The 10545-nt window shown below is 48.5% G+C and overlaps 1 protein-coding gene across 6 annotated transcripts in view; it reads right to left on the reverse strand.

The window, feature by feature from the left end:
• Positions 1-340: 340 nt before the first annotated feature.
• LOC131085806 (rho guanine nucleotide exchange factor 17-like) overlaps positions 341-10545 on the reverse strand; it is a 45213-nt gene continuing 35008 nt past the window's right edge. For all 6 annotated transcript variants that reach the window (XM_058028299.1, XM_058028297.1, XM_058028295.1 and 3 more), the window contains 5 exons: positions 5909-6083; positions 4987-5191; positions 3940-4562; positions 2906-3051; positions 341-2085 (listed from right to left, as the gene is read on the reverse strand). In XM_058028299.1, the coding sequence (XP_057884282.1) occupies positions 1290-2085; positions 2906-3051; positions 3940-4562; positions 4987-5191; positions 5909-6083 (1945 nt within the window). In that variant the 3' untranslated portion in view covers positions 341-1289. The remainder of the gene's footprint in view (positions 2086-2905; positions 3052-3939; positions 4563-4986; positions 5192-5908; positions 6084-10545) is intronic.

Below are 10545 nucleotides of genomic sequence, written 5' to 3' on the forward strand. Positions count from 1 at the left end.
CCTTTGCTGTGTAAGTCACAGCGTGACATTTTGCAAAGCAGCGGTCAGTGTTAATGTCAGGCTGAAAAGGTTAAACCCTGTTTGCTTTTTTACCATTGTTCAGCTTCGAGCCATTTCCCTGCTGTGCAACTGAGAGAGGCTGGACCTTATGGGGCAGTTATTTGTGGCCTCAGTTTTGGCTCCAGAGCAAAAGGGTTTGTGCCAATCTGTTGTTGTCTAGTGAGAATTCGAGTAGCAGGTTTGTACCATTTACCCAGTCCCATTTGGAGTAGCCCTGAGTTCTGTTCAGGGGATCCACAGAGCAGATGCAGGCACATTGCTCATCTGAATGCCACCCATATGAAGTGAAACACATACTCTGTGATAGAAATATTAAAAAATATCCACCTAAAGTAATTGAAACATAGTTATTAAAACATTTTATGTTACTCTACAGTACAATGTAAATTGTTCCTTTCAATTAAATTTTGAAATACACTAGATTACATAATTTAAATAATTGCAAACTCTTAAATTCACTATCAGTAGTAGCAGAGCTGTATTTACATATACTTCTGAGATATTTCAGATGCAGCATTATATTCCAGTCCCTAAGTCAGTTAAATAACAGACTCTCACTGGGAGTGTGCTGCTCTTCCACAGGTTCTACACATATGTGGGGTTTATGTGTTTGCTCTTTTTTTTTCCTCTCTTTTTTTTTTTTTTTTTTTTTGGCTGTGTGCATGCAGCTGAATCTGAACAAATTGACACCTACTTGATTTGGATTAAAGATGAAAGGCCTTTCTTTTTAAACAAGTGTTTTGACTGAATATACAGAGGTGAATAAGGAAACACAGTCCTTAGGAGTAGTGGTGGAAAACAATTTTTTCCAGCTTTCATCCTCTGTTGCATAATACTGCACCTAATTTGCTGAATACCCAGACTTTACCTAATGCTGATGAAATAAAGTCAATAGTGGAAACCTCTCTCATTGTCAAGACTGGCTTTCAAAACGATCCATGCAATGGCAAGCATCATACATCATTCTCCTGCAGTGCAACATTAACAAGTTAAATTATTATCCTTCAGTGATCTCCTCGAGTGGAGCCCATCTCTGTATGTACATGAGCCACAAACTATTGTGAGTCCAGAGGCTGGAGTTCAGCACCAGGCTGTGGCATTTGCTTCCAGTGCCAGTCAGAGTCTTTGGGGACCAGGCTCCTCCCTGTGTTGTCCATGGAGCACGTTCAGGCCACTGGGGCTCTCGATGGTCTTTGCATGTGGCACTGGCCAAGCCAAGCCTGCAGGACTCAGGGCCTGGTGTGGGGAGTGCTGATCATGATGTTGGGCAGCGCGTTCCGCCGCTTCTTCCAGGAGCCCAGCTCCCTGGAGTAGCGCCGGATCTGCCTGAACCAGTGGTGAGTCCGTGCCCGGTCGCTGTCCCGGAACACAAACGCCTCCCGCCTGATCTCAATGAGTTCGAAGGTGTCGTCGCAGTCGGGATCAGTGGAGACGATGCAATTACTCAGCCTCAAGGGCTCCCTGAGCAAATGGAACTTCCCGTTATTTTTGTCCCTGATGAGAACCAGCACTGCGTCCTTCACAGGCCCCGGCTCAGCCGATTCCAGGCTGGACTCGGACACACGCTTCATGTTCACCAGGAGGAGGACCTGCATGTTCTGGAACTTCAGGGTCTTGCTGCCTTTCTTCACCCACTGGCCGTCGGGGGGCTGGGCCAGCTGCAGAGACCCCTCCATCACAAACCGCGTTTCCTCCCGCAGCCACCCGACAGTTTTGAGGGCGGTTTCTCTCATCTCGATGTTGATGACTTCCCTCTTCTTCTTGCTGTCCTGGCGAAAGGATCGGAGCGTCCACGTGTTCCCCTCCTGCTTGGTTTTCATGTTGATGTGCTCCAGGTGGGACTCGATGCGGCTCTTGGCCTCCCGCAGGCTGCCGTGGTCCGGGTGGTACTCGGTGGTGGCCTTGATGATTCTGCTGAGCAGCAGGGGGTACTTGGTGACCCTTTGCAAAGGGGCCATCAGGAAGGACCTCAGGTTCATCCGCCGCAGCGCTGTGTTGTCATTCTGGGAGACGTTGAGGAATATTCTGCAGGGATTTAAGAAGACAGGATGAAATGGTGGTTGTTCTGCCAGCAGATGCTGCAATCCTAAATGCAAATGAACAGCATGGTGCTGACGGCTGCTGGGCACTGTAGCCCCCCCATTTTTAGCAACCTTGTGAATTCTGTCGTATTAAAGACTAACAACCATTTCTGCAGCTGCACTCAGTTGCAGAATCCCGATGAGGTGCCTGGGACACTTTCACATAACATTCTAACAGTCTTCTATTAAATAATAAAATAGCAAGGGTGTGATCTTTCTCTGGTACCTACTGATGTAAACATGAGGCAGATACATCAGTTTATATCAGATTGCATTAACTTGTAATGCCTTTCATCATTAGATTACAAAACATATTAAACAAGAATTTGGCTGAGTTGTGGAAAGAGAAATTACTTGCCTGACATTGCCCAATAGACCATAGGAATGGGAACCAAATTCCAGTCATGTGTGCCACAAAGTGGCCTTCTGCAGTGGAAATCCAACCTGGGCTCCAGCACGGGGACTGAGAGCTGATCTCAGCCGAGTATTATTTGGTGACAGTTCAGTGCAGTGGTCACTGGGCAGATACTGCTAGCACAAAACACAGAGTATAGCTGGGGACCAACTGGTTGATACCAGTGGAGATACCAAGGATTGAATATTTTTTGAGAATAAATGACTGTCCTCACCCTAAGAGGGAGCAGTGATAACTGAAGAACATTAGCATCAAACTTTGATCTAGATGGGCTGGCAAAGGCTTCACCCTCAGCCTGCTGCCTTTCTGTCCCCAAAGCCTGCATGAATATGCTCATCCCCCTTCTCACCTGAGCAACTCCTTCTCCTTCTCCAGAGCATTGAGCATATTCACAGAGGAGGACTGCTGAAGGCAGTACGTCTGAAAGGCTGGCAGCATGTTCACAAACTCCAGGAATATTTCTCCGATGCACACGGTCATCAGGTCATCGTCCCCCTGCAAGCATGCAATAGGGCCCTGCTCAGTTAGCTCAGGAGAGGCAGAGCCAAGGGCCTGCCTTCAGTCCTATCAGCATGAACTGCTGCAGGATCAGCTGAGTGCCAGACCAAAGGTGGAGCTGGGCTCACCCTTCGCAGTGGAAAGGCAGTTCCTGCAGGTCTGGGGGGAATCAGTGCCTGGGGAGGAGAAGGAAAGCTGGTCTAACTGCTTGCTTTTCCACATGCAAAGAGCTGTCTGCTCTCCTCCTGTGGTCTCAGTCAGCTCATCAGAGCAAGGGCTTGAAGGCCATAGTGAGCTTCTTAGTCAAGAGGGTGTATTGGGCCCACGCTGGTGGGGCAGGAAAGCTCCTTACGCAAGGCAGGGTGCATCAGTAGAAGCGGCCATACACAGCTGTAGAGCAGGGAGCAGCCTGCACTGCCTGGCCCCACAGACAGTCTAGAGCCAAGCTGCACCAAACTGCAAGCCAAGGCAAACACAGCCAAGACAGCATGAAGCCAGCCAGCTCAGGGATGCAAGAGCACAGCCTGAGAGAGCAAGCTGAGCTCTGTGCCCCCATCATCACATTCTTACCAGCATCGAGCCCAACTGGCCTAAAACTAACTTTGATAATGGACCATTAATACTTGTTAATGGGATAAATGAGCAAGACTGCTGATGTCAGTGGCATCACCACAGCACAGTGAGTCCAACACCTGTGACCTGGCACAGAGCTCCTGAAATCTGCAGGAATAGCCGAGAGAGTAAGGAACTAGATAACTGACAGCTGACCATAACCCAGGAGTCCTACCTCCTGTTCCTCTGCTCCAGCTATGCTGCCCCCCTAATACAAAACCTATTCCAATCTGCCCAGTCCAGCCCCTTTAGAGGGCAGAGGCAGCATCATACCTGATCAAAGGCCTGATCAATCTCTTCTTGAAGTATCTCCAGGAAGTTCTCATTGAGGTCAATGAGCTCCTGGATGTTGCTGAAGATGCCCTGGAGCTGCTCCTGGCTGAGCAGGCCAGCTGCCTGCATGGGGAGGTAGAACTCCTCTTTGATGATGCGCAGGTCCTCTCCATAGCTGGCCTCTGTGTTGACAAACTCCAGCACGGACTCCTTGCGCTCCGTCCTGCGCTTGCGGCACTTCTCACAGAGGTCAGCGCGCCTCTGGTTGCAGTTCTGGACATCTGTCTCCACCGGGAGGTCCCTTTCTCCACAGTCGGTGCAGGGACGGTGGGCTTCCCAGGCCTGCAGGGAGCTCAGCGTTTCAGAGGCCCTGTTCCTCCACTTCCTGGCTGGCATCTGGCCAATGCCGCTATCTGCCCTCTCCACATCCGCTGACTTGGTCCGGGTGGCCGCAGCGGGATCCAGGTCATCCCGGGCATCGTTCACACCGACAATCCCGCTGTCCGTGCTCAGGCTGCTGACGTTGCTCCAGTGACGTCTGGAGCGGAGGGAGCCCCGTGGGGTGCGTCGGGTCTCATCAAAGCTGCCGCCATGGCCAAGGTTGGCCTTTGCTACCACTGGACCTGAGAACAGACACAAATCGTTACAGGCACTGCCAGCTGCACAGAGCTCACCTGAGGAACTCGTGCTGGCACAGCCATGAATGGCAGGAACCCTGAGGGCACAGGCTGGCTCTGGGGAAGCAGGGCTATAAGCTGCCTCCCCTGTTTTGCTGCTGAAACTGGTGGGAGTCAGAAGTAAACAGCTCCCAGGTGAAGTCTGGGATCTGTCATCTCTGCACTGCCCATACCTGTGAACTCATTTGGGCTGCCTCTTCCCCTGCCATCTACCAGCCAGGGACAAAGCAGAACAGATCCTGATTTCCTGCACACCTGGGTACAACCAGGATGCTTCCCTCCCCTTCTTTTACAGAGTTATTCCACATTCACAGCAGCACAGCAGGGCACAGCCTCTGGCCCCTAAGCCCCCAGTGTGCAGTGTGAGTACCACAGTCCCGCTCCTGCCGGCGCTTCTGCGCGTGCTGCCGCGCTGCAGCCGCGATCTTCAGCTCCAGCTGCTTCCTCTTCACCGAGTCGGTCGGCATCGGGTCACTGAAGTGCGGCCGCAGCCGGCACTCCCGCTGGGCCTTGGCACCATCCGTGCTCTCATGGACAATGTCGGAGCTGGATCGGCGACAGGCAGGACTGGGGCTCTGCAAGAAAGGCAGGAAAGGCTTTGGAGCAAGGCTGAGCTCAAAGCAGCACCTCGTGTTGCAGACACTGGACTCCAGTTGCCAAAGGAGGGAAAAGGAAACTCATCAGTAATGGGATGGCAAATGTAGCTCTGCTACCTGATGATTAAGAAATCTGTCCCCCTGAGTCCCTCTGTCCTGCTCAGCCCTAACAAGTAAGAACCCCTCTCCCTTTGCTGTTGTATAGCTCTGAGTACAGCAGCTCCGAGGCGGTTGGATCACGGCTATCAAATAACCATGGAAAAGTCAACAGCACAGCCCTGGCTATGGGTGTGTGCTCAGGGACCTGAGCTCACTTGCAGCTGCTCTGTGAAGGTTTCAGCACTGCAGAGTCAGGAAGTTCAGCCTCTGTGCCCCATCTGCACCAGCAGCTTGCCCAAGGGGCACTAGGATGGAATCTGTCTGAACCCCCAGACACACTGGAAGCCATGAAAGGGTTATTGTGAACTCCCTGCATGAAATGCAGCGGCACAGGCAGAGGCAAAAAACTTACTCCTGTTTTACTGAGTGTAATAAAAAAGCTTCTAATGCTTCTAACAGCATTTAATCACTCATGGGAGTCTCCCAGATTGCCATCTCCCAGCCTGCCCAGTTCCTACAATGAAGGGGTCCTTCAGAGCTTCTAACAAGGAAAAAAATCCTGAACACATGCATGAGAGGGGAATTCCTCTCTCTTACATTCCCTGCAGGTGGAGTGTCACTGGATGTCTCATTGCTTGGCTTGTCCTCCCAGGTCTCTGTTGCCATGGACATCGCTGTGGGCTGCTGGCTGTCCTCCAGAGGTGGGAGATCAGCTTCCCTCAGATCACACTGCCCCTTGGAGGGGGATTTGGCAGCAGTCTCAGCATTGCAGCTGCAAGGGAAGAAGACTCCATTGAACATCACGGATGCAGTTCTCCTGCTGTTCCTGACACAGATGAGACTGAGCAGAGAGCCCAGGTTCAAACAATGATCTGCAACAGTTCAGGAAAAGTGCACGCAGGGTTCATGACTGGTCAGCACAGACAGCTGTGCTTGTGTTTCAGGGGCTCTAAGCACTGCTCAGTTAAGAACTGCAGACTGGATAACTGCACTCATGCCAACATCAGTCTGGGTTATCAAGTCTCGGCTGTTCACAGGGCATTTTTTTGTCCATAAAACATGAGGTGCTCCACAGGGACCAGAAACACTCCTTTCTAAGTAGGCCACATCCATATTTGCTGCTATTTAAGGAGATGCTGCCAACACAGAAACCATATTGCTCATCTGGAAGAAAATCACCTGCTATAAACCATAATACTTTGAAGGGATTAGAGGATTAAAAGAGTATTCCCTCTGTTTTTCATCTCACATGATCCTAAGCCCACTGAAGTCACTGGAAAGATACTATCTGTTTTCAGTGAACTCATGATCAGGCCTTTTGGAGAGCTTGAGACCTGAAAAGCCTGGCAGTGTCTGTGGCTCTCACGTGGCAGCTCTGGGATGCCCTCACTCACAGCTGTCCAGGGCTAACAAGGGCCTGGCCTGGCTGACACAGACAGCCTGTCCAACCCCACGTCCCTCCTCTGTAGACAGCATCGCTCTCCAGACAGACTCAGTCTGGTGCAAAACCACTGACTTGGCAGAGCAGTTGACAGGCTGTTGTTTGTGATACTATTTGTGATACATTTTTTTAACAGGTTTTCTAAGACAGCTTATTTCCATGCATAATGAAGCCTGTTGGGAAGAAATTTTTTTTTTTTTTTTTTGGTTTACTTAATTTTTATGGACTTGGATTCCTTTAAAAAGGAAGGTTGTGAGGACTGAATATGGATGCTTGTATATAGAGGAAGCCAGTGTCTGGAACATATTTCAGGTTCTGCATGTATTTTATGCTTAACAATAATCTCCTATGAGAAAAATCTGCTTCTTCTTAAAGGCTTCACTTGTGAACTTATGCTGGTAGGTCACACTGCTAATGTGCAATTCCAACAGTGTCAACTACAAGCAAACACATGAGACAGATGGGCATTCTCCTTGCAGTGAATGACACTTGGCTCCAATAACAAACCATCAGCCAATCCTAAAATGACTGAAGAGGGAACAAATCTCCCAAAACACAAACTGGTTCTGTTGTCAGGCCAGAAAAGTTGGTTTGCATCTCTTCAGCTGATGCTTTTTCATCTTTCTCCATTTATGTTTCCAGGTCCCTGCTGACACAACCAGTTAAAAAGAGTTTAGCTATGGCTACGTGACAATGGCAACAGTGCCAACAGCAGGCTCCTGGCATTTGCTTTTTTGCTGTCCCTCTCCAGGTCTCTACTCCCCAGCCTGCAGAAAGGGAATACCAACATCTCTGCTGGCACAGAGCAGTCTGTGGCACCTACAAGGCAGCAGTAAGAGCAGCACAGGCTCACAGCAAGGCTGCAGCTCCCCCGTGGTACTGGCCTGGCTTGAGAGGCTCCTGTCTCCTTCCTCCCTCCTGCCCCCAACCATGCTTGGGGTACCACTCCTTACGTGTGTGTAACTGTGTGTGTGGCCATGATCTAAAATCAGTCTTGAAATTATATGGGTTTAAAACCTCTCCCTCAAGTATTCGCAGACATAATTTCATCTGTGTTTCACTGAGTTGTGTAAAGTATGAACAGGTCAGTTGGGCAAACCCATGGGAGGGAGGGCACAGGTTAAGAAGCAAAAAACTCTTGGAAGAGGATGTGCCACTGCTGAAAACCACCCTTTCCAAAAGCTGCTCGTGCTCAAACAGCTCCTGGTTAAATAACACAGAGAAGGGACCATGCTGGGGCACAGAGAGGCAATGGGATGCACCCAAGGTTAGCAGCAGAGCTCATAATTGGAATATCATCTTCTTGATCACACCAGCTCCCACTGTACAGAACATACTCTCATGAGAGATGCTGAGCTTTCATTTGTCATTTTCACAGTGCTTCAAGATCATCCACTTAAATATGGGAAGCACTCCAGAGTATTGCTGCTACTCTAAGTGAAGCTGACAGCAGCTCTCTGCTGACAGGGTCTACAGACCAGATGCCACCACTTATTGCAGTTTCCATAGCCCAAAAGGGATATTTAAAAAAAATCTCCAGACATGATCTTCAGTGGGAATAAGAGCCAATATTACCCAGAGAGCTGAACTAAGGAAACATGACTGAAGATTGAGAAATTCAACCCACCCATGGCTGATAAGCTGGAGGTAAGAAAGGCAGATATGCAGAGCCCACATTGTGTGAAAGAAGGTTTCTTCATCCCTGGTTTGACTGCCCTACTTCTTGTCATGATAAGATCCCTCCTGCTTGATGTACTGGCCACGTGGTCTTGGGGCAAGTGCTGCTCCACACACCACCAGATCAGTGTGTGATCAGAGGGATGTGGGCAAAACAGGGAGGATAGATAGAAGCAGTTTTGTGGAACAACATCTTAGGGCTGCTCCTTTAACATTTGCCTCTGGCTTAGGAGGAAGAGGGAACATTGCCAAGAAAACAGGATATTGCCCCTTTCTCTAGTCCCCTCCTCCTGGCAGAGAGCTGTGCTGCCAACAGGTTCACACCATCACCTGCTCGAGAAAGTCAAGTCCCTCTGCCCTCACAGAGGGGTGTAGAAGGGAGGACTCCAGCAGCTTTCCTTGTGTTGGACTAAATCACTTACTGGGACAGGAGTTTGTGCCTGGGGTTGGTGTCAGTTTTTCCTGTTCTCCCCAAGAGAGGTGATGCACTTGGGCCAACATAGAGAGGACCAGTTATTTCTGAATGTGTTTTTAAACCTCTGGCCATCAACTCTGAATTTCATGGAAGTGGAGGTACTGGGGATGGCATACAACTGGAAATGCACCTGCTTTCCTTCACTGTCTCTATGGGCCTCTTCATGGTTTTATCATTGTCCATGCCAGCAGTTCTCAGCCCTTTCCAAACGTTCCTGACTCTTTCTGACGAATGGAAACATTTTTGTGCATGCCTTCCCTGCTGTCAGCTGCCTTCCTGACTTGGTGTCAGTCCTCTGCCAGGGGAAGCTGGTATTGTACCCACTGTCCTGTTGTCACCCCACATACAGCCCATCACTCTTTTCAGGAAACCTTTTCTTAGTCATGTCCTTGGCTAAATAGTGCAGCCTTCTGTTGTCACCATGTCCCTCATTTCATAGACACAAACCTGAGGTATTTGCATGTCCTTATCCCGAAAAATTCCCCACTTAAGCAATTTCAGAAAGTGGACTGTGTACTGAAAAGCTTACAGGATTTCCACCTAGAGAGCAACACCCCTTCCCAGCCAGGACTACCATCTAAGTTAAGGGTATCCAGTGACCCATGAGGGTCTAAAGCCACCATCATTATGAGATTGACAATCAAATCCTCACTGGCAAAATATTAAGTCAACTGACTGAATCTAAAGTAATTAACAATTAATTACTATGGAGACTGCTAACTTACAGACAAAACTGCTTTGTAAAACTGACACACAGAAGCACTAGAAAGAGAAGACAGTTTTAGCTATTTTACTCTGTGATGCTCCATCACAACATCTCTATCAGAGACATGCTGAGCTGAGTATCTGTGGAAACAGGACCAAATCAGCAAATTAGCTTTCAGCTAATTTCATTTGAGACTTAGAAAGAATATGGTCTGGATGGCAGTGATCATAATTGAGCACCCAAGATGCAGACAAAAATCTCCCATCTCTGCAGTGAAAATCAGCTGAAGTAGTGAATATTCAGGGACATTATGGTTCAGGTGAAAATGATAGAAAACTGATACATTTCAAAACAAAGGAAATCAGAGTTTCCCAATAACCCAATAATTGTTAGTGCTTTGGCAATAACAATTACCATTAATTGTTATTACTCTGAAAAAAATAAGGCCAGGGTGGTTCCTTCACATATAAAACTACCTCTCTAATACTGGAACCATTGTTATTCACACTTTTAGATCAACTGTCATTTTGGTGTTAATAAAAATTGCTTCACAGATTTTAACAAATCCAACTGGGGAGACTGAACTCATTCACAGAAACAAAAACCACTGTGGATATTAAATGCACAGAAACCACACATAAAGGCCCTGGGCAGGAAGTGTTTGGAGGCTGGGAGAGCAGTGGGAAGGAAGATCATACGCACTCCTCATTTCCTGTACTTTGCTCTGCATGCAGCTTGGGCTCCAGATACCAGTGCAATCATTGATCTGCAAAGAGACAGCTGTTCTTACACCCTTACTGCTTGTGCCATTCTGCATATTTCATTTCACATTCATGACAAAAACAGCCTAATCCTTAAAATGGCTGCATCCCATAACTCTCATCTACCTCTTTATTAGGTTTTCATACTGTAGAAGAAAAGCACTAAGGCTGGGC

This window comes from Melospiza georgiana, chromosome 7 (genome assembly GCF_028018845.1).
Source record: "Melospiza georgiana isolate bMelGeo1 chromosome 7, bMelGeo1.pri, whole genome shotgun sequence".
In the NCBI taxonomy this organism is placed as follows: domain Eukaryota; kingdom Metazoa; phylum Chordata; class Aves; order Passeriformes; family Passerellidae; genus Melospiza; species Melospiza georgiana.